This window comes from Xenia sp. Carnegie-2017, unplaced genomic scaffold (assembly GCF_021976095.1).
Source record: "Xenia sp. Carnegie-2017 unplaced genomic scaffold, XeniaSp_v1 HiC_scaffold_3, whole genome shotgun sequence".
NCBI lineage: Eukaryota > Metazoa > Cnidaria > Anthozoa > Malacalcyonacea > Xeniidae > Xenia > Xenia sp. Carnegie-2017.
The window spans coordinates 3,743,932-3,769,260 of NW_025813493.1; the positions used below are offsets into that span (position 1 = coordinate 3,743,932).

A 25,329-nucleotide genomic window follows, 5' to 3' on the forward strand; every position below is an offset into this window, starting at 1 on the left:
TTTAGCTTTTTTACGTTCGTGCACAGACGGTGAATAAGCAAAGTATATGGGCGTTTAAAATCTTAAATTGAATCCAAACACTATAATTTGTTCCATGTACCAATTTGAAAATGTAATTCAATATTGCAATTCTTTAATTAATAGATGAAGTTTAACAAAACTGCCTTTACATATACGGTTCTATAGCCTTTGAATGTTATGATTGTGTTTCATAACTGTAACGATATCATTAAACACAGTGTTTATCAAAAGGTGAAACCGAGTATTAATTTCATCTGCATATGATGAAATGATGATTACGTCAAATAAATCGTTTTATTAATTGGTTGAACGTAAACAAACATTTGCTTTGCATTGAAAACGATGTCGAAAATCAAGGATGTGGCTTCAATACAGATGTGAAAATATTTAAATATATGGCAATATACCCCCTTCATAGATGGAAGCTTTGAACTTTGCATGAGAGAACTGAGTCATTAGTTTACACTTAAATTAATTAATGGTGAACTGGAATAAAACACAGTAAGATTAACAAAATGATTACGATATTGCATTGTCCTTCGAGTTTTTTTTTTTCTCTTATTTAGTACGCATTTAAGTAAACCAGATTATGAAATTCGCTTTTTTATGTCTCATGTATATTTTACATGTAAAAACACAGATAAGTTATTTAATTAGAAAAATTTTAGTAACTGGAAATTTATAACCAATGCACAGTTTTGCTGGAATTTTGAATTCAACATTGTGCTACGATAAATTGCTTCATCCAAAGCGCTAGGGTCTGTTTTAGATGTTTAGTTGCTCATAATTTTACAATCGGTAAATGTCATCAACAATTATGAAATTTTCAAAAACATAATGTACAAATAGCACAAATAGTTATTTAAAACTAAGATGAAAATTGCAATGTAGAAGTACTGTTTAATTATGTTTATAATATAGTGCATTGCGCTTGAGAAAAGTTTGCCATTCACGACACTGAAGTTAGCGCGAACAAATTTCATTGTAAATTAAATACCTGCTGCTTAATACATCGTCTAACAATCACACCATATGGATTTCATGTGATCATAAATAATTACTTTAACTGTATGGTCATGGTCTTGAGCGATGACATTCATACAACACAACATCTCTTGTCTTGTTGACAACATGCATAAAAATAGGAAAACTTTTCAGAAATAATTGTATAATATTAAATTACATAAGATATCTTGCCTTGTTGACAACATGCATAAAAATAGGAAAACTTTTCAGAAATAATTGTTTAATATTAAATTACATAATATAAATAGCTATTACCCTCTATACTTGTAATTTAATACTGTCTGAAGATGTCTTAAGAGTCAAGACGAAAAGTTACGCTTCTAAATAACTATTTCTTTTTATACGTTATTTTTGTATTGAATGGCTCTTTTAAAAGCACCTTGCTGGGCTTTACTACTTATATTAAGAAGTAACTTATTCAAGATTAACAACACGATTAACAATTACTTTATTGTTAGCCTAGTTTGAAGATAGGATGTTATTGCTTGATGTCAAGAGCTTGTTTACATAAGGACAGCACGAGAATATAAATCAAAATAAAATAGCTTCATGGACAAAGAAATATTTTAATAAAATTATATGCAAATTATGACGTAGCTATAATGTTGTGAAACTTGGTATATAAATCCAATCACCCATTGATTAATACGGAAATCGCATTTGAGCTTCCACAAGACATCGTGTTAAACAAGAAAACTAGACTGTGGTAGGTATTTCATTATATATTATGAAACTTTTGCTTGTGTTGTAATATGAACTTTGATTGATGTTCTGGTTTTGCTGTTTTGCTGTCCGTAATTATAAACAAAACTTGGTTCATTGTATTTTTAAGCTACGGAGGAGTTATTTCTTACATTACAAAATTGCGCTGAAACTTTCTATAAACTGTAAATTATTGTTGATTGTAAATTCAAAAAGCAAGATATCGATGCAACGGATAGCTATACATTGCTACTGCATGCACATTAATAAATCAAACGTTTTATTGAAAAGAGAGTTGTTAGCCATGAATTGAAGAAATTTGAGCATTCATCCCATCATACAATTACATTTTTTTCTCATCGAAAACTTTTATTTACAAATCTTCAAGATTAAAGACTTTTCTACGCATCTTTCTTTGTGATAACTGATAAGAAAAAATACTTTACCGATCACTCGTAATCAACCTAGCGCAAACTAAAAACTATTGCAGTTTCCATAGTAAAATGTTTTTGTAAGACCTGATCAAATCTTTCATGTGTGTAATAAGGACAAAGTACCATCGTTAGATGTTAAGAATTAAATCACGTTTACTCCTCATTTGACTCTGAAGATGACTACCGCTAAGGTTGTCGAAACGTCAGTCAACAACAACAAAAACAGTCCTTCTCAGGACTTTATTAACCTGGACGATCATCATTTACAAACATATAACGATACTCCCGGGTTCAAACCATTTACTATGTTAAGAATTAAATGGTTCAAGTCGCTAATACTAAACTACTATTAGTCGTTGCCGGTCAGAAAAAATTGTTGACTGTATAAAGTTTTCAGCAACTGCTTGTATCTTATAAGTAAAAGATATTTATGTGATATCGGCTGAAAATTAAAATATTCTGTTGATTACATCATCATCTATATCTGTTACGTAACTGATAAGTCAGAACCATTTAGTAAAATCTATCACGTACATTATTGCAGCTTGACTGCGATAAACGCTGACTCACATCCGCGCTCACTTCGTGCGACACAAGAATCTCGCTCTCTCTAAGTAAAGTCATTTCTCCATCAATGGCAAGATATTCTATAAAATTTTTTAAATCAAGCTTTCATTAAAGAAAAAAATGCTTTCTTCGAATAAATATGAGCTGATTTGGAAGTCGCATCATTTTAGCGTTAGTATGGACGTAAGTCTTGCAAGTTAAAATAAAGTTTGAAATCTTAATCATTCCTTATTTCTTTAAAATTCTATTGTTTTTACGTAAAACAAGCACAGAAAAATTAACATAGCAGGACTAAATTAGCGTGCATGACCATATATGATCGCGTATACAAATTTAAGAAATTTTACTTTAACTGAGCGCACATTAGCTTATTCGTTAGAAGTGTTATGTCAAACATGGATAAAATTTTGGTAGTTTACCTGTAAGGATTTCTGGTTTGTAAATGACTGTGGAGACTTGCGACTAGTTTTTGAAATTAACAAATCACAAAATGTCGACGAAGGCCATTCATACAAAGCGTATTATTTGTCTTGTATATTGAAGGTCACGACGTTCAATTTTTATGACATTATTTTGATATTCAATTTATGTGCTCTTCAGGAAGTGATAACTGTAATTTTACGCACATTCGCATCATATATCACAAATTCTCCTTCCGTGGAAGTTTATAAAAACGTCAATTAAATGATTGGGGAATATTTTATTCGGAGTGAGATTTTTTACAACATTCATTTCGTGCATTGTTGCGCGTGCCTCATTTTGTTGACAATATTACAGTTCATAATTTCAAATGCTTTCATTCGAATGTCGCGAGTCAATTCACCTTTTCTGTACTAAATGTCTAAAACCACGTGTATTGATCTACACGCGCTATAAAATGTAAACAAACCGCATAAGTTGGTTTTGATGTTAGTTGTAGTTTCCCAACTATGATGAACAGGTTTTCTCGATCAGACGATAGTATAAACACAAATTATTTGTTCCTTAGATTTAACATTTCTATAGCGTAATGTATGTCATTGTATTTCGAGTCAGCTTAAGCCTATCTGATCTTATATCTAAATAGCGACAAAAAGTTTGAACAAATTTGAAAGTATGTATACATCTTATACGAAGCTTAAACACACTATTGCTATGTTTTATTAACGAGAATACACACAAAGTCAACACACAAATGCTATGTTCTACTGGAGAGCATAAACAAAATGAACACATTCACTACTGCGTTGTTCAAAGACTTAAGCCTTGCCACACGTAGCCAGGTATTTTAAAAAAAAACTTTTCTCCGTTTCGGCCATCCTTCCACACGTAACCGGCGTTTTCATTGACAAATACGAAAATTTTTGAAGATGCTCTTCAGACTGTACATTTTTGAAAACGCCAGCTATTTGAATACGTGTGGACAGCTAAAACGGATATTTACGATGGCATCAGAAACTAAGATCCAGGCGACAAACTCTTATGATTTGTGCTTATTCATGCGTATTTTGGCGATTTAGCGTATTCGCGTGGAGGGTAAAGTCAATTTGGAAACGATACGTGTGGACGCATTTTTTTTCATATACAGAGAAAAAATAACCGTCTTTTTAAATATACGTGTGGACGCATTTTTTTTTCATATACAGAGAAAAAATAACCGTCTTTTTAAATATACGTGTGGACGCATTTTTTTTTCATATACAGAGAAAAAATAACCGTATTTTTAAATATACGTGTGGACAATGACTTAGCATAAACGCAAAGACAGGAACAGGAATTAACTTTTCCTCCCAAACACGCATGCGTCGTGTAGCAGCATAAGAACCACTCGAAGAATGACACAGCCTATCATGAAAATTTCACGCCAAACTTTAATTCAGAAATATAGGAGAAAATGATGAGAAGCAACAGAAAGGTTATCGAAGCCAAGATGGAAGAAGAAGGATACATTTTGACCAGATATTTCCTAAAAGATATTCCCTAAGAAACCTGAAATCCATCGATTTTAAAAAAAGATTTTTGAAATTTTTAAAATCTAGACATCCTTATTTTAAGACAAATTAGCGTAGAAATTTTCATCAATATCGACTTGATCTCTTTAACTTCAATCCTGTTAGTCTAGATCCACCTTTATCAACCACGCAAACATCAGATATGAAACATTAAATACGAGATTTTTAAAACGTGGTCAATAGAGTTTTGAGATTTTTAAAACCTGGGCATCCTTATTTTAAAACAAATTAGCGTAGAAATTTTAATCAATATCGACTTAATCTCTTTAACTTTAATCCTGTTAGTCTATATCCACCTTTATCAACCACGCAAACATCAGATATGAAGAACATTAGATTTTTAAAACGTGGTCAATAGAGTTTTGAGATTTTTAAAACCTGGGCATCCTTATTTTAAGACAGATTAGCGTAGAGATTTTCATCAATATCGACTTAATCTCTTTAACTTTAATCCCGTTAGTCTATATCCACCTTTATCAACCACGCAAACATTAGATATCAAGAATAACGTACACGCCTAAATAATTAACAAGATAAATATATGGCCTTTTTCGCCTATATTAACAAGATAAATATATGGCCTTTTTCGCCTATATTAACAAGATAAATATATGGCCTTCCGTGCCGGGAAGGCGGGAAATATTCAACCTCGCGTCCCGAAGGAAAGACTTGAAACACTCCCAACTGACGACAATGGTGCCGAGATAGTCGCGCGATACGAAGATAATCTTTGGAAATGACTTCTCAGGAGGAAATAATGTTTAGCACCGGTGACTTTACCAACTTCATTCTCCAAAAATATTACTGTGAGATAACTTTTATCTTGTCCATGCTGTTTTTCCCATTTATTTTAGTCTTTAGTTGTATCGTAGCTCCTCCATTTCATTTGCACGATTTTTTACGCACATTCTCGATAAAGCTGTTGCATCACATCTACGCTAGATTGCACAAGCAGGTATTAGACTTATGGTTGTTGCGAATGTGTTCCTAACACGTGTTCCCAAAAAAAACACAAATTTAACCGATTTCACCCGGAAAAATAGTGGTCAATTAGCTAAATCCATTTTAACTGTCAAGGCTATTTTAAATTTTGCCCATATTATTCCATAATAGGTAGTAAGCTATTTCTTTTTAATCAACCATTACTCCGACTTTTATGGTGAAACAACACTACTGAACTATTGTATAACTGTATTGTAATCATTTGTTTAGTATTTTGCCTTTTGTGGAGTATTAAACTTGTTATTTAGCGTTTTACTCACTCAAAAGTCTGCGCCGACTTTGTAATCAGTTTGACCTATCTTGCCAAAAACTACACGTACAATCCGCATACAGTACAGTAATTTTGCTGTTAACTTACGATAAATTGAATAAAACGAGCAAATTGCTAACCAGTATCTTAAAATGCGTTATATAGGTTGATGATCAATGTTTTTGGTGTAAGTCGCATCCCAACAACACATAATTATTTGTCATGCTATTATGATATAAGAAGATACAAACTGTTTAATTCAGCGAAATAATATTAAGCGGAACTAACTTTAAATGCTAACGTAACAGCTACACCGTTTATATAAATGTCGTTAAGTGGGACGATGACATCCATTATCTGTTTGCAGTATTGAGTGATACGTTTAGCCTTGTTTGATGAAATAATCCAAAAGATTTTTACTAGAACAAACCTTGCGCGCGATGATGGTCGTGTTAAAAGTCTTGCTTCTAATCTTCCTTAGAGTATTTGCAAATCAAGGTGAGTTTCCTTTACATGGTTGCCAATTATGCTTCTTCTGCTCTATGAATAAACAAGCAAACAACCTTTTTTTCTTTTAGCCACTTTGGTTGATATTCAAATCATGCAAAATAAAGTGCTTTTTATTCCATAACTAGGAACTGCTGCCGCTGGGCTTGTGAACTTCGAATATTCTACAAGATTGTGTTTGGCATTCATTTTGGCATTAAATAGTGTCGAATGTTCCAATAACATTGGAGTGGGTAAGTTTAAATCATATATTGTTCATCAATTCGTCATTTTTCAAACGTCATTTCTACAAGACAACTGAAAAAATAGTTCATGTCAGGCATTTATGTAGCCATTTCAAAATGGATGAATGAAGATCAAAAAAGTTACCACATTAAGTCACGCAAGCAATTAAGCAAATTTCCTTTTAAATATCTTTCTATCTAACAACAGATTCATTTCGACTACTTTGTGTGAATTAAATAAAAAGATACAAAAAAATACAGCAGTTTTCACACATCAGAGGTACTGAGATTTATAAATAGCAATCATGCGCTTCAGGTGCACATGGATTTTTGTGTAATTATAGTTGGGCGATGGATTATAGATTTAAATAGGATCATATGCAGCCTTGATGACGCATACGATAGATATTTGAAAAACTTGAAACATTATTTAGTGGGTGTATACATGAATCCGGAATGAGTTTCGATCCGGAATGAACTCATTCCACTTTAAAAGAAATCCTACTGCATGTTTACATGAATCCGGAATGAGTTTCGATCCGGAATGAACTCATTCCACTTTAAAGGAAATCTATCTTACTGCATGTTTACATGAATCCGGAATGAGTTTCGATCCGGAATGAACTCATTCCACTTTAAAAGAAATCTTACTGCATGTTTACATGATCCGGAATGAGTTTCGTTGGAATGAACTCGATTCACTTTAAAAGAAATCCTACTGCATGTTTACATGAATCTGGAATGAGTTTCGATCCGGAATGAACTCGTTCCACTTTAAAAGAAATGCTACTGCATGTTTACATGAATCCGGAATAAGTTTCGATCCGGAATGAACTCGTTCCACTTTAAAAGAAATGCTACTGCATGTTTACATGAATGTGGAATGAGTTTCGATCCGGAATGAACTCCTTCCACTTTAAAAGAAATCCTTCTGCATGTTTACATGAATCCGGAATGAGTTTCGATCCGGAATGAACTCGTTCCACTTTAAAAGAAATCCTTCTGCATGTTTACATGAATCAGGAATGACTTTCGATCCGGAATGGACTCATTCCATTTTAAAAGAAATCCTACTGCATGTTTACATGAATCCGGAATGAGCTACAACTCGATCCGGATCGAGTTTATTCCTATTTTCATTCCGGATCGAAATTTCGTTTTAACCTCATGTAAACGCGGGTGAGTTTCATTCTGTGATATTGTGATTAATGACAGAAGCACGCATGTATGCCATGGGTATTAATCTTCTGGCAGAATTGAAATAGTAAGCAAATAAAGCGGCTAAATGGGCTAAAATGAGTGCGAAGAAAAACAACAATTAGTTTCATGCAAGTGTTAAGCTTTCATTAACTTGGAACAATAGAAAAAAAGGGTTGCTATAATGTTTATGCTCTCCATCTTCAAATTTCAAAATTCCCGCAAAATGTCAACTTTGTGTTGATTTCCCATGTAAACATGGATTGACATCACGTTTTAATCGGGATTGAAAGTCATTCCGGATTCATGTAAGCACCCCCTTATACGCTCTTCAGTAGTTTTTTGAGCTTTGTTCCAGTAATTTAACTGCTCAAACATTTCATTGTATTTTGCAGAATAAATTACAACCCACACTCTTTGTCTTTAATGAACAGCGAATTTTTATCATTGATTCTAGTATCTTATTTTTACATGTTGTTGCACAACTTCATCATAACACCAGTTTTGTGCGACAATATATGCTCCCTTACAAAATTGTTTAGTGGAATTGTATCTGGCGAAGAAAGACGAGGCATACAAGTTTAGAAACAATAGAAAGGGCTTTTTTATTTTTCTTGATAAATACCGGACGAGACCAATCAAGAATGTTTGCTTCTTTAAATGGGATTTCAATAACACATTCTAAGTTGCCTAAATTACACGAATTAATATCATGGATTATTTGATGGATAAGATAAAAGTCGTCAGATGATGCGATAGGCTTGGATTTATATTACTCATATTAACTTTATTCGTTAGTCGACTCTTGTCAATTGCAATGGCTCTTCAAATTCAAACATGTTGCGAAATAAATTGATATAAATCTGGATTCATCTGGATAATCGTTAGTCGACTCTTGTCAATTGCAATGGCTCTTCAAATTTAAACATGTTGCAAAATAAATTGATATAAATCTGGATTCATCTGGATAATCGTTAGTCGACTCTTGTCAATTGCAATTGTTCTTCAAATTCAATCATGTTGTGAAATAAATTCATATAAATCTGGATTCATCTGGATAATCGTTAGTCGACTCTTGTCAATTGCAATGGCTCTTCAAATTCAAACATGTTGTGAAATAAATTGATATCTGCATTATATTTTACCGAATTTATTATTGGAGAAAGTTGCTCCCTCCCCTTGCCAACGACTATAGCAGTAAGGATCTTCATTCATTACATATAAGTGATGATATTCTTGTTGTCAATAAGATATTAATGCCAGCCAAAAGGTTTTCGTCTAATTCATTATTTATTCCAATAGTAGCAATATTAATGAGTATAGGAAATTCTGAAGCATTATTTACAAAAAGGTTACAATATTTGGATCAGCTGAAACAACCAGTAAGCAGTGTAAAGTAGTAGAGATATTTTTCCACTAAACACAAAAGCTAAAAAGTTAACACAAGAATACGTGAAAGAAGAGGTTTATGATTTCAATTAAATATATTCACTGTGTATTTATGATAGTAGAAATACTTATTCTTAGCATCTTATATCAAAGAAATTTCGTTTGAACATTTATTTACATTAACCATTTCTCTGTTTAGTAACAAAGGAAGAAGTGGTTTCAATTTACAGCGCCAACTTTTCATAGAACATTTATTTACATTAACCATTTCTCTGTTTAGTCGCAAAGGAAGAAGTGGTTTCAATTTACAGCGCCAACTTTTCATAGAACATTTATTTACATTAACCATTTCTCTGTTTAGTCGCAAAGGAAGAAGTGGTTTCAATCTCAGCAACTTTTCATAGAACATTTATTTACATTACATTTCTCTGTTTAGTCAAAGGAAAGTGGTTTCAATTTACAGCGCCAACTTTTCATAGAACATTTATTTACATTAACCATTTCTCTGTTTAGTCGCAAAGGAAGAAGTGGTTTCAATTTACAGCGCCAACTTTTCAGACACTCCTCCACACCGAGATCCTTACTACATCAAAGTACATCGATGTGTTATTGATAGTCATTCTTGGCAATGTGGAGAAGGTTGGCCGAAGCCAAAGTTTCAACGAGAAATCAAGATTGTTGTTCCTGATTTGCAAAACCAAACCAAGTTCTACAAATATATCGTTTATAATCATACATCTTGCAGATGTCAAACACAAAATCCAAAAGATAATTTTATTCTTCACAAAAACATGTCGTCTCATGAAAGTAAGATATTTTCCTTCTTTGATTTTTTGAAGTGTAGTTATGTCTAGACTTCAGTCTGAAAAGTTTTCCACACTAGGAGACATGTGGATGAATAATCATCAAAGTTGAATATATCTTTTATTTTATTTCATGCCATAAAATATTTTCAGCATGCTAACTTGCCCATTATTTGTGTGTTTGCAGTTACTAAGAATGAATTTCTTTCGGAAGTTTCAAAGAACCCATTCAACTTGAGAAGCTGTGAAAGAAGTTATTGCAACAAGCTTCATCCTCGTTTTCATGTGCATAGTAAACATATGGAAGTTACGCGTGATAAGATGTTCATACAGTTCTATCAATGTCTTCCTGGTTGCAATGAACAAATCGACGAACTTTCCATTCCAACATTCTTGAGTAGTGGTAAGAAATTTAACGAGGCGATAAGAAACAGCACATCTTGTAGCCCATACTGACTAATATATTATACTCATTATTAATGACGACCGATTTATCAAATTGTAAAAAGATATCCATTGTTGTGATTATCAATTCGACCATGTCGCATGTAAAGAAATAAGTGTAACCAATACTCTACTATTACATAGAAATGTAAAAATTAACTTGTCCAAGATTTAAACATTAATTATTACTAGCCCTTAATAACCGAGCGCGATGTCTCTACGACGAAATCTCGACGAAGACCGACGTTTTTTTGTTAGTAAAAAAGTTATTAGGAATAAACAGAGCTCGACTTCAAAACAATTATTTTAAATGGTGAACGAAGTGTTTTCTCGCATTCAGCAGCGGCCCATCTTGGCGTTTCCCTGCCATCTGATGGGCTGTAGAAGCGGAATTTCACCATTCTGACCGTGGTACGGAATCATTTTGCTAAATACTTGAGTTCATCGAGGGTTTTTTTGCTTTGATTTTGTTTGTTTTACTATGTAAAATTATAAACCAACTTTTACTTGCAACAATGTATTATAAATGAATTTTAAGTTTTCAAAAGTAAAAATAGATTGTTTTCTTGCTCGCCATTGGACAATCCAATAATACTGGGAAAAACTCACACTATTTACCGTTTAGGTAGGTCCAGGATGGAAAAAATATTTCCCCTCGGTTTAAAAAACGTCGCCACGGGCAAATATTTCCCATCCAGCAAATAACATATATTCAGTTTTTAAATTACAAATGAGGTACCTGCAAGCGTAACATAAAACGAGATTAAATTTCGTTTTCATGCACATGCAGAACATAAAAATATTGATGCATTTATTTTATTAGAGTTACTATAGCCTGGGAAATACCTTACCCAATCAGAATTTACATTTTATATCATTATGGTTCAATAAAGCTGACATGGCAGTTGAAATTTGGATTCCATGAATGAGGTAGTTTTATAAAATCTCTCGGATAGTCGCCAAAAACGCGTTTATCCAAAGAAAAATTTGATGGTACGCTTGTGGTCGCAAAATTATATCCACCTTGCATGTCCAGTCGACGCGTTTCTGTAAAGATAAAAATTTAAGATAAAAAATTCTTTCACAAATATAAATATATCATTTCATGGTTGGAGAGTGGGTACGAATTTTTTGCTCGGAGAGTGGGTACGATTTTTACTCTCGGAGAGTGGGTACGATTTTTATTCCCGAGTTGAGAAGGATTGAAAACAAAAGAGTGTAGAAAGCGAAAAAGTTCGCTTTCAATCCTTCTCAACGAAATATTGTATCTAATAATAGTACAAACGAACCAACCATGAAGTAATCTTTTTACTACACGAGTATTCAAGTCTGAATTATCATGAAATTTGTCGCTGAAGACATAATTCAAAGGTTTCAAAATAATTATATAATTTGCACAAAAACACAAGTGAATTGTTTGTATAGGTAATAGTATGGTTTCAAGTGCAATTTGGAAAAAACATGCACGAGTGAGTTTTTCAATGACTATCAAAATTGCACGAGTCCGAACTGCAAACTGCTTCGCTAAAGAAAATCTACTTAAAACTTACGCCAGCCGTGGTAATTGCTTTGTTTACAATAATTTAACTTTCCCGCTTTTGAAATGTTTTATTTTGATTGGCTCCTACATCATTTCTTTGTTTGACTAACCAATTAGGAGCGCATTTTTCAAAAAGAAATTGCACTGTATTTCTTTTTTCTTGCACTGTGTTTCACATTTTTGCACTGGTATTTACGATCAATTGCAATGCTCTTAACCAACCAGAATTGAGAAATTTTTTCATATACATTATTAAGGATGAAAATAAAAATCTCGCGCGTAGATAGTCACGCGTTACGAAGATAATCTTTGGAAATGACTTCTCAGGAGGAATAATGTTTAGCACCGGTGACTTTACCAACTTCACTCTCCAAAGATATTACTGTGAGATAACTTTTATCTTGTCCATGCTGTTTTTCCCATTTATTTTAGTCTTTAGTTATATCGTAGCTCCTCCATTCATTTGCGTGCACGATTTTTACGCACATTCTCGATAAAGCTGTTGCATCACATCTACGCTAGATTGCACAAGCAGGTATTAGACTTATGGTTGTTGCGAATGTGTTCCTAACACGTGTTCCCAAAAAAAACACAAATTTAACCGATTTCACCCGGAAAAATAGTGGTCAATTAGCTAAATCCATTTTAACTGTCAAGGCTATTTTAAATTTTGTTCCCATATTATTCCATAATAGCTAGTAAAACCGCTATTTCTTTTTAATCAACCATTACTCCGACTTTTATGGCGAAACAACACTACTGAACTATTGTATAACTGTATTGTAATCATTTGTTTAGTATTTTGCCTTTTGTGGAGTATTAAACTTGTTATTTAGCCGTTTTACTCACTCAAAGTCTGGCGCCGACTTTGGCAATCAGTTTGACCTATCTTGCCAAAAACTACAAGTACAATCACGTACAGTACAGTAATTTTTGCTGTTAACACTTACGATAAATTGAATAAAAACGAGCAAATTGCTAACCAGTATCTTAAAATGCGTTATATAGGTCGATGATCAATGTTTTTTGGTGTAAGTCGCATCCCAACAACACATAATTAATGTTGTCATGCTATTATGATATAAGAAGATACGAACTGTTAAATTCAGCGGAAATAATATTAAGCGGAACTAACTTTAAATGCTAACGTAACAGCTACACCGTTTATATAAATGTCGTTAAGTGGAAGCGATGACATCCATTATCTGTTTGCAGTATTGAGTGATACGTTTAGCCTTGTTTGATATTGAAATAATCCAAAAGATTTTTTTACTAGAACAAACCTTGCGCGCGTGATGGTCGTGTTAAAAGTCTTGCTTCTAATCTTCCTTAGAGTATTTGCAAATCAAGGTGAGTTTCCTTTACATGGTTGCCAATTATGCTTCTTCTGCTCTATGAATAAACAAGCAAACAACCTTTTTTTCGTTTAGCCACTTTGGTTGATATTCAAATCATGCAAAATAAAGTGCTTTTTATTCCATAACTAGGAACTGCTGCCGCTGCGCTTGTGAACTTCGAATATTCCATAAGATTGTGTTTGGCATTCATTTTGGCATTAAATAGTGTCGAATGTTCCAAAAACATTGGAGTGGGTAAGTTTAAATCATTTATCGTTCATCAATTCGTCCTTTTTTAAACGTCATTTCTACAAGACGACTGAAAAAATAGTTCATGTCAGGCATTTATGTAGCCATTTCAAAATGAATGAATGAAGATAAAAAAGTTACCACATTAAGTCACGCATACAGCATCCTTCTTAAGGCGAAGCCGTCCTGCTGTCCATCCTACTGATTGCATCGCTTTAAAATTTTGCACGAAGCACGAACTCTCGAAATGTTGCGAGAACAATCTTGAGCTCTTTGTTGGCTTCAAATTTTACACTATGAGTAACAAAGGAGCACAAGAAACGGAAACGTCGTCAAAAGACTGAAATTTTTGGGAGAAAGTTATATCACTTAAAGTCCCACAAATTTTTCTAAGCTTACAGGCTGCGCAATTAGTCATCCGCCGCTTAGTATGGATGGAATGCACTGATAATGTTCATTCATAAATATCTTGTTAACTTTCGAAGTAAGAAAATTAGGTTTTACTATTAAGAATTCACTTCCTTTAAAAACCTAAATAAGCAATATTTTTAAGAGGTACAATAAATAAGGTCAAAAAATGTATGTAAATAATGGGTAATAACGTTTTTCAGTAGATGGCATTAAATTTCTACTGGGTTTAATAAAATTTCAAATGACTTTCTTACTATTCAATTTAACGCTATTAGAGTTAGACTAGAATTTTCTATTCAGACATAAAAAAATTTCATGTAAGCACACATTACAATGAAATTGACTTTATATTCTCAAATTGAGTATATTGCAAAACAGCATCCCCACTTCAAATGTAATTCACAGTAGTCAATAATATCCATATCTTACATGCAATGCTTGTGTTCTGTAGGTTTTCAGCCTGTGACACATAAAACAAGCAATTTTTAACAAATAATAATAATACCTAGTAATGATTTCATTCGCTTAAAAACACTTTTTCACAAAATTCAGTCGTTTATCCTATCATAACATAACCTTGAGAAACTGAATTTTTAACATTTTCAATTTAAATAGCCAAAGATTGCAGTGAGGTACAAAAAAATGGCAAGAAGGAAAGTGGAGTTTATGAAATTGATCCTGATGGTCAAGGATCTTTTAATGTCTACTGTGACATGAATTCATATGGTGGTGGCTGGACTGTATTTCAAAGACGCAAGGATGGAAGTGTTGATTTCTATCGTGGGTGGAATGACTATAAAGAAGGTTTTGGTAATCTTAATTCTGAATTTTGGCTTGGATTGGATAAAATATACCGACTAACATCTGCAAGGAGAAATAAACTTCGTGTAGACCTGGGAGACTGGTTTGGAAGAAAATCATATGCTGAATATGATTATTTTGCTGTAAAGAATGAAAGTAAAAAATATCAACTAAATCTTGGTATATATTCTGGTAAGTTAAAACGTTAATATAAACGTTTGAGGAAAAAACATTTTGATATATACAATATTTTTGAATGATATGAGTGATTGCAGTTTGCAACGGGGGATTCTCCAAGTTTTGATAAAAACGGATAGTAACGGTTGGTTTCGAACTAAAGCCTTGTTTGTCAATAAAAATATAATTAATTTTGAACTTAAAAACTTACCGAAAAAATACAACAAACAAACGTAAAAAGTCGTTCCAATTTGCGAACGATTCTGTTGCAAAGATTGATTGTGACATGTAATGATTGTGATTAGCTTATCATCAACATTAAATGCAAATTCAACTGCAGCTTTGTAAATTACGTAATAACCTAGCACCTGAACAACATGTAGCTAATAAACACGACTAAATTGTTTGGTACATATGAAAGAATCTATACTGTGAATATCATTGTCTAATGATCATTGACTGAAATCTTTTTTATAAAATGTAATTATTGAAGTAAGCCCTAGTAATTAATTGTAAATGCAAGTTTCAATGCCTAAATGATATGTACATTATAACTTGTTCTTACATTTAAAAGTTTTTTATGAACTTATAACAGCAACCTAAAACATAACAGAAATTTATTTAAGTTTACATGGACAATTCACATTTATAAGCATGAAACACAAATATATCAATTGAGCCTCGGAAAATACCCAGGTACGCCATTAAGTAAGGTCTGTTTCATACGTAAAACTTTGCATACACCGAACAGAGCCCTCTATTTGTAAGAGTTGGGACATGTATTGTTCTCTGGTTTGCGAACGTTGACTGGACAATATCGATCACATGATTATTTTCCGCCATTTTTGTTCCTAATTTTAAAATTTCAACTAGTGTTTATATGGCGATTACTACAAGTTTGTTTGTGTTTTGAGAAAATATTTTGATTTTTTGGAGGTATGGCTACAATAATTGATTATTTGATAGCTAAAACATGTAACTGCATAACGCCATAATTATGGATCAAGAAAAAAGAAAGAAATGGCTTTACGATAGACTGGATTGTGTGTAGTGAGCATTGTGTCTAACTGATCTTTATCTAAAGGTTTATTTGAAGATTGTTTTGAGTGAAAATCATTGGAAATATTTCTCCTAATGCTAACGATTCAATAGTTTTCTTACATACAAAGCCTGTCCTTATAGAAGATTATGACTTATCATTATGTTCGAAATTACTCTAATTTACAAGTTCTTAACCACTTCAAGAGATAATTATTGCTAATCCAATATGCTAAAATAATATACTTTCAAATATTGTATTTTGCATCTTTAGGAAATCCAAAGTATAGTATCAGTAATCATAAATAAAATATTTACTGAAACAGCTGGGTAAAATACATTACTGGTAATGAAATACACATTCTGACTGTACTTCAAACCAGAGCATGTTCAATTTGGTTATCAATGATTTGTTCTGGTCTTTACATAATCAATGATTTGGTGTGGTCTTTGGTCTTTATAATTTGGAAAACATGCAGAAGTTTTGTCATTACTCAACATTATTTTTTAAGATAGATTAAAACTTTCAGACTCATATACAATGTCAAATTCTGTACAAACAGTGACATTTGTAGCAAACAGGCTGTTCTTCAAGGCAGAATTGTTTTATAATACACAAACATAATTTCCTTTTCAACAAATGCTTCACCAAATAGAAGCCTATACCGTTTTGCATTAGAGTTAAACTTTAACTATAATCTCAGTTTCACAACCAATAAGAAATCAACAACTTCACATTAGATTAATAGGACATAAGAGCTACTGCATCTAACAAATATTTTAAATTCATAATTTTCCAGCAAAAGTTTTTTGTAATCTATCTGTATTAAATTTTTATGCCTGGACTACATTGCAAAATGCTACCTAAACAAAATTTCACGACTACAGTGCTTCAAAACAAACTTGGATTAACACTGATTCAATGGTGGCACAGTTTAAGTCAAAATAAATTATAGCAGCTCAATTGTAAATTTAAAATACTTTAGTTTAGAATAATAAGATTATTAGTGGTGAATTCTAAAGAATATATTTTTACCAGTTGGTACCTCTACGTTTTCTAAATGTAAATATAACCAAAATGAGCTGCAGTTATTTATTTTACTTACATATACCACCAAAGGATTGATTCAAATCTGGAGATATTTGTAGTAACGTGTTTTTCCAGAACAGGAATATGCAGCCAAAATGTCAGTATTTTCTTTATCGCTGGTAAATTATAAGCAATGAAAACAAATATCTTGGTGCTTTAGTTGAAAACTGCGAGAATATACGTTCACATACGTAAAACGCGATCTAGCAGTGGGTCACGATTAGTTTCAAAAGCACGAACTAGTCAACATCGAATGGCTAAACTCTGCGAAATTGCGTTTGGTTTGCAGTAATTATTCACAAAAACGCCAAAAGCTTGATTGTGGTTTCCGATATGTTTAAAATTTCCATTAAACAAGGCGGAAATTTATTATTCTTTTGTTCATTAACCAATTTCAAAGTTTTATTACAAGTTTAACTACTACCGTGAAATTGGCACCACATTGGGCACTGTTTTATTTGATGGAAAACGTGTTTTAAAGACGATTTTTCGATTTATCATTTTGAATGATAAATTTTAGTTGAATGTGGTGTTGAATGTTGTGATGAATGTTGTGTTGAATGTTGTGCCCAATGTGGTGCCAATTTCACGGTAGTAGTTTAACTTGCAAGTAGTCACGAAAATGGCGGCTCCGCGCTCGCCCCAGACCCGTTGTCCTAACTCTTACAAATAGAGGGGCTCTGACACCGAACGCATTAAAGACAAAAGAACCATTGTCAAATGAAGATTGACTGAAGTCACTTTATATCAGCCTCTAATAATCAATGTAAATGCAAGTGTCAATGCCTAAATGATATATACATTAAACTTGTGTTAATGGAAGTTCAAAAGAATTCTATAACTGCATTTAATGCGATTTTTGAAAGCTATTACTTTTCTTAGGAACTGCTGGAGATTCATTATCTTATCATAAAGGCATGGCGTTTCAACCAAGATTCAGATAATGTGATAAATGAGTGGAAACTGTGCCATTGACCTGAGAGGTGCTTGGTGGTATAGGTTTTGTCATTATTCCAACCTGAATGGACAGTACTATAGTACAGTATACGGCAGTTTGAGTCGTGTGGTTTGGTATTATGGAAAATGGACACTGAATCCTTAAAGTTTACTGAGATGAAGATAACACCATAAAAACTTCCGAAAACTGTGATGTATAAATTTGATCATTATTTCTAATGAAACTTTCAACATTTAATTATAGCGTTTTAGCTTTATGTCTTTTAAAACAACCTGATGAAATTGTTAAAAATGTGTTGGTGAAACAATACTTTCTAATATTTTCCCTAAAATTAAGCTGATTAGGTAATTATATGATTCTAATGTTACGTCTTTCCTCATTTTTTTAATGAGATGTTGCTCTTTAAAGCGGTTTCCGTATGATCGTTCCTGTCGGCGGGATCGTCTTTGTCGCTTGCAATTTGTAGAAGCGACAGAGACGATCTATAAAACAACTCAACTGAAACGACAAAAGCGATCCTTACGTTGAAACGATCCTTGCGTATCGATCGTTTGAGATAGACTAAGTTCTATCCTTGCGACAGAAACGACCGGAAACACCTTTACGCACTTGCATTTTTTAGTAAACGATTACAAGCAGCTAATTCTATCTTTTCGCCACGTTTTCACGCAATCTTTGATGTATCATGCATTTCATGCAATTATCTTACATCATATTCACTATGTAAACAATGTCACTTTTGATTGGTCAACTGCAAATAATTCTAGATATCTGTAGGTAAGACGTCTATTTACAAATAACAGTTTGTCATGAAAGCCGATTTTGAAAAAATTCATATTATTACCCGTGTCGCATGTTCTTAATCGTCTGAAGCAAAGGTTCTTAAATGGAGAACGTCAATATGTTGTAGGAGATCCTCAAAGCGTTCTTGTTGACGCCATATTTAATTTATATATGCACCAATTTATATCATCATACACGACATGCACACGACACACTGTACCATATCTAGATGTCAGCAACTGGAATACAATTATGAAGTATTATTGACTTGCAAAACTCTTGAAGTCTTATTACGATCAGGGAATGAATACAACGGCAAGGAGAAACAAGAGCAATACAAAAGGCAGCTGATGAGGCAGGGCTACATTCAGAAAAGTTAAAGTGAGTTAGTATTTCTACCTACTTTTACTTGGAGATTGCAATACGCAGTACTCTCAAATTGTGCACTAAAATGTCGTATTCAAATCTGCATTATGTATTTCTAGTTTAGTATTATACATATATTTTTGTTAAAGGTGTTGCCATTGATTGCCAGGCGGGGAAGCGGTTCTCAATATAAATATTAGAGCCCAACAAATAATTTTAAAAAATCGTCATAAACAATTTGGTTTTATGAAAGAATTGAAATTTGTCATCATGCAGTTAATGTAGTATTTGCATAACATTTCCTATATAGGTGGGTTTGCACGTAAGTATTTCTCCATATATTTTCTTGCTCTTAATACCTTATATGACAGATTAATAAAACACACTCAAGATCCTTTAAATGGTTACTACTGAGGATGGGTTTACTTCATAGTGATTTGATTCTATAAAATTTGAACACAAAATCCTTCTTGTAAACTTATAGAAATCCTCGCAAAGTGTTACGCTCCTTTTACGTTTGTTCACAATATTAGTGCTCATTATGTACAAGTTTGATACATACATATAAGATATTATTGCTGATTAACATCCGTTCTAAAAAATCCACATGGAAAGAACTTAGTGCAAAAGACCATGCATTTACACAAATGTTTTGTAAAGAAATAACGCACACTATATGCAAAAGTTGATGAAGTGGTGGTTACATTTCAAACATTGTTCGATGTAGAATGTTCCTTATAAGATATGGTATTTAAAATAGCAAATGGTGTTTAAGTTACATTACCACGGTGACAATACAACAACGAAAAAGCCAAATTCAGTCACGTGATGTAAATCTAACGGTAAAAACAACACTACTTAACTGTTCATCTACATACAAGATAACAAAATTGATCGAGTTTATAACTCTGAAGAATTGAAAACATCGCCCAAAAGAAATGAGAAAGAAGAGACAATCTATAGAAAAAACAAAGCTGATATTTCATAAATATTTTTTAAAACATACGTAAAATTAAAACATTTATTCGCTTGAAGAAAAACAAAACCGACGCCAATATGTAAGCACATGCGTGCAATAGGTAAAAGTTACTTGAATAGGCTGTGTAAAAAGCCTATGAAGGTATATAAAACAAACCTAAATTAAATGGCGTCATTAAACCCTAAACTGACGTATTCCAAAACTGAACCTTAAATAAACGAGAACTAAGACAGTGAAAATAAATCTGTCAAGACATACGTTCTCATAGAAATCTAAATTTCCAAAATTTATCTCATATATTAATACAAGGACGATTGTTAAAATATATACCAATCAGCTTCTTCGATAACTTTTCAATCTCGTCTAACGACTTCAGTCATTTCATTTTGTAAACGTAAATACGCACGGACGAAAATACCTGAAATTTCGAGAGTTTAGATAAAATTTTCACGAAATTTTTATTTCATGAGGTACCTTTCCGCTGACTTTGACAACAAATCCGCCATATTTTTGACCACGGGCCGCGCGCTAATAATTGCGGTAATTTTGTTAACGTGTTCCCTCCAGGTCTCATAGATCTCAATGGAAATACCTCTGCAACAAAACACCGATGGAAAACCTCTGCGGCAAACACCGGGGAGAACCTCTACGGCAAAACACCGATGGAACCTCTACAACAAAACACCGAGGGAAAACCTCTGACAAAACACCGGGGAAACCTCTACGGCAAAACACCGGAAACCTCAACGGCATAGCACCGAGAATACTTTTACAGCAAAACACCGACGACAAAAAATCTCTACAGCAAAACACCGACTAAAATCTCTACGGCAAAACACCGACGACAAAAAATCTCTACGGCAAAACACCGACGACAAAAAATCTCTACGGCAAAAACCGACGACAAAAATCTCTGGCAAAACACCGACGACAAAAAATCTCTACGGCAAAACACCGACAACAAAAAATCTCTACGGCAAAACACCGGGGTAAAACCTCTACGGCAAAACACAGAGGGAAATACCTCTACGGCAAAACACCGAAACAAAAAACCTCTACGGTAAAACACAGACGACAAAACCTCTACGGCAAACACGAGGAAAACCTGTACGGCAAAACACCGAGGGAAAACCTCTACGGCAAACACTGGGGACCTCTACGGCAAAACACCGAAGACCTCTACGGCAAAACACCGGAAACCTCTACGGCATAGCACCGAGGGAAATACCTCTACGTCAAAACACCGACGACAAAAAACCTCTACGGCAAACACCGAGGGAAAACCTGTACGGCAAAACACCGAGAGGAGAAAGCAAAAAAAGCAAAGCAATCAAAAGCAAAAAAATAAAACACGAGAAAAACAGAAATAAAGTACTGAGAATAAATAGTTATACCGCAAGGAAAAGCACAATCATCACATCATTAACACACATGGTAGCTATAAATGCTGTAACTCAATTCAAGCAATAATAGATAGCCACATTGTAAACAGCAGATCATCCTTTTCATATGAACTATACTTCGGGAGTTATTTTTAACCATAAAATTGTCTTTATGTTCTCTTAAATTATTACATATATTAGTGAATTACCTTTTGATCATAAGAGGGATATTTGGTGACGTCTCCGGTAAAAAAGGGATAATGTGGATGATTGTAATCAAATATCCATTCACTGAAGTGGTTACCAATATCGTATCCTCTGAATCAAAAAATAACAAATATTATAAAAAAGTTTGACAAGGTAAACGATGTTTAAAATAAGAAAAATTGAAAAGTTTTGATGAAATAAATAATTTAAAATGTTCAAGAAGAAAGATAAGCAACCGGTTGAAAAGCATTATGGGTACAATATGGTTATTTTGTTGCCAGCTCTTCCCTTGCTCAATTGATGACTGCTTTAAAGCCCGCCACACTGGTGAACTTGCCGCGCGTTCTCGTTGTGTGATCGATAAAATTTCCTAGTGTGCGCGGAAGTTTTGAACAACATTTGTCATTCATGACAGATGAGTCAAATATCAAATGCGCGTTTGTTTAATTTTGTCGATCACACTTGTTACGAATAACAAGTACGCGCGGCAAGTTTACCAGTGTGAGGTGGGCTTAAGTGAACAAACAAAACCGTTGCTATCATAATATTTGACAACTCTACGCAGCGCAAAGATAAAATAATATTCCAGATATAGAACAAAATGTCTCCTTCCTTCCTTCCTCATTTGCGGTTTAAACGAAAATCATCCTTCTCTCTTCTCTTTTTTTTCACCTGTAGTTATAACAAGAATATTCAAAATCAATCACACGAATTTTTGCCTCATCGAGATCTTCATTTGCTTTCACCAACAAGTTTCCTGTAGGTATTTAAATTATATTTAACCTTTATTAAATACCCATAATATTCACAATAACCTAGTTGGAAATCTTTACCTGGTTGTACGTCATTATGGCAGAAGAAAACTGGTGATTGGCTGTTTTCAACCACGTGCCTAACACATCAACAACAAAATAACAATAATGTAAGCAACACTTAAATTCATTGATCCTAAAACATCTTTTTGGCACATAAGTATTTCCAGTTTAATTAACTTTGTACATGGTTTATTTTCAGCAGTTAATGTCTTATATTATATAATTCAATAAATTAATGATTTGTGATTATGTGAATTAAAAGTACTCAAAAATCTATTGTTTTTATTCATTTAGTACTGTGGTTGATTGACTGTGTGTCCAAATAAGTAAGTACGTCATACAATTGCTTCAATATAATGTTCTTCTTTGTAAAAATTCTTAAGTAAAGGCCACGTAGTCCAAAGGCAGCATAATAAAAAAAACCACAGAAAAATAAGAAACCATTATTATTCTATCATGACGTTGATATTTGATCTTCATCTGGCATGAAGCATACAATTTTTAACATCACTGTCAGACTACTGACTAGCAGAAGTAGTAGCTTAAACAGACAACGACAACCTAATGCATATGTATAAAAATAAGCATTCATTTATCACGTAAGTAATAAAAAATTTACTGTGTTTCTAAACGCGGGAAGTTTGGAGAAAAAATAAATTATGTGCCAAGCACGAGCACGAATTGAGTACTTTCAATGAATTTCGAGTTGCTCCAAAACTTTCACAAGTATGTATTTCATTCATAAATGAAAACCAACATTAAAAAGACAAATTTAACGACATATTGTTTAAATTTTCTGTTTCCACGCAAACCACGCAATCTGCGATACTTTTGCGAGACTGAAAAAGAGTTTCTGATACACGGGGTTTGCGAGCATTTAACCAATCAGCGCCAATCAAATTTATTTTCAAAATACCAGAAAATCAAAGATTAAGACAACTTTAAAAAGGGAAAACCGTCTGTATCATCTACTTTTCAAGCTAATCCTACATCGTACGTACGCTCAGTCAGTCACAATGTATGATCTCAATTATAATCACAAAATCATGTAAATACCCCACCGATAGACACACTAGTTTCCCAACAAGCTCCTCCCCCCCCACACGTGACCTGTCTCCCTAGTCCCCATGACCGTTCTGTTTTTGAGTAGCTGACTATTTTCCATACCTGATAAATTTGAGAATTTCATCAATGTCAGATAAATTTGAAAATTTCATCCAAGATCTTTAATTTATCAACATTGGAAAATTTAAGACCTTTAATTTCCTTCACAAATCTATCAAAAAAAATATAGACTATGTACACTGTGATAAAATAATAATATAAGGAGATGGTAAGGTCATATTGAACAATATGAATTCCTCAATATATTTTAAAAAAAGTTGTAACAGAAAGTGGGTTTACTTCAAAACTATTTCAGATTGGTGCAAAAGATTCAAAAAGTCAAACTCACATTTGAAGTGAATCCAAAAACCAAGTTCCTTCCTTTGAAAGAGGAAGTTTTAGCTTATGAAATGCAGCTACATGCTCAGCTATTTGTTTTGATAAACGAGGATACTGGACTTCCCGACTAGTCAATGCTCGAACCTTTAACAAATTACAACACAAGTAAATTAAACTTTGGTAAACAATGCAAAAATTTATGTTGCCAAAACTTCAACTATTTAACAGTTTAATTCAAAAATTATAAATTCTTTCCAACACAAATGAGAATGAATTTACAATTTTTCTATACAGACTGTATAGTGAGTATGAAATAATCAATACTGATTATACTACTATCAGTGGAATACAAAACTCAGCTGTGCTAGAACAGATTTAAATTGATATTAAAGCTGGAAAGCTAGGCAGTTCTTTCCATACAAGCAGGTGATATACTCACTATAAAAGATAAACTTTCCTTACATTAATGGATTTTCTACTTACATTAGGAATAAACTGTTCAAGTCTTCCTTGGAAATATACCATAAACTCTGGGGCCATCTTTTCAGCTAAAAGGCCACAAATGATGCATTCCTCCATCATGCGAAACATTGTTGTCAGACAAATCTGCATAGAATGCACCATAGCCGAAGCAGTGCTTTGTTCACACCATCAGGATTTGAAGTTTTCATGGCAGAGAGCACAGAAACAAATGATTCGTTAATCCACCACTGTAATTGTTAAAAGCGTATGGTTAAAATAATCACTCAAACTATGATTTCATCTCTTCTGAAGTAAGTTTATCAACAAAAGAACAACAATAGACAAGCATAGAGGTAAGATCAGAGCATTGGTTAAAAAAATACAAAATAAGCCCATTCTTAGATTAATCATATCTTACAAGATCTTTTCTTCTGGAAATTAATTTCTAAATCAAAGGCACTATTAAGAATATACTTTGCATATAAAACAAGGATGCATATTTTATTTCCGCATTATATTCTGCACCCTGAACACAACTAAAAAACTTTGAACAAGAAAATATCAGACAGAAATATGAGACATGGAAGTTGGAAATTACAAAAAATTAGCTGCACTTGAGAAATTTTACCACTTTCATGGACAAACAGAAATTCTGCAATTGCAGAATTCAGTGTTTATTGACTGGCATAATTGCTGGATTTCTTCATATTAAGATAACCTGGACTTTAGGTGTG

The 25,329-nt window shown here is 33.1% G+C and overlaps 2 protein-coding genes across 2 annotated transcripts; one reads left to right on the forward strand and one right to left on the reverse strand.

Moving 5' to 3' along the window:
• Positions 1–1,719: 1,719 nt before the first annotated feature.
• LOC124454597 lies at positions 1,720–10,868 on the forward strand. The gene is made up of 5 exons (XM_047005374.1): positions 1,720–1,753; positions 6,417–6,491; positions 6,629–6,733; positions 9,824–10,117; positions 10,301–10,868. Exons 2-5 carry the CDS (start codon positions 6,434–6,436, stop codon positions 10,567–10,569), a joined length of 726 nt encoding a protein of 241 aa, XP_046861330.1. The 5' UTR covers positions 1,720–1,753; positions 6,417–6,433; the 3' UTR covers positions 10,570–10,868.
• Positions 10,869–20,207: 9,339 nt separating this feature from the next.
• On the reverse strand, positions 20,208–24,804 carry LOC124454923 (choline kinase alpha-like). Its single transcript, XM_047005676.1, is given in 8 exon segments — positions 20,208–20,264; positions 21,878–21,986; positions 22,548–22,632; positions 22,709–22,767; positions 24,144–24,277; positions 24,617–24,644; positions 24,646–24,673; positions 24,783–24,804. Coding segments are annotated over 8 exon segments (522 nt in total).
• Positions 24,805–25,329: the final 525 nt, after the last annotated feature.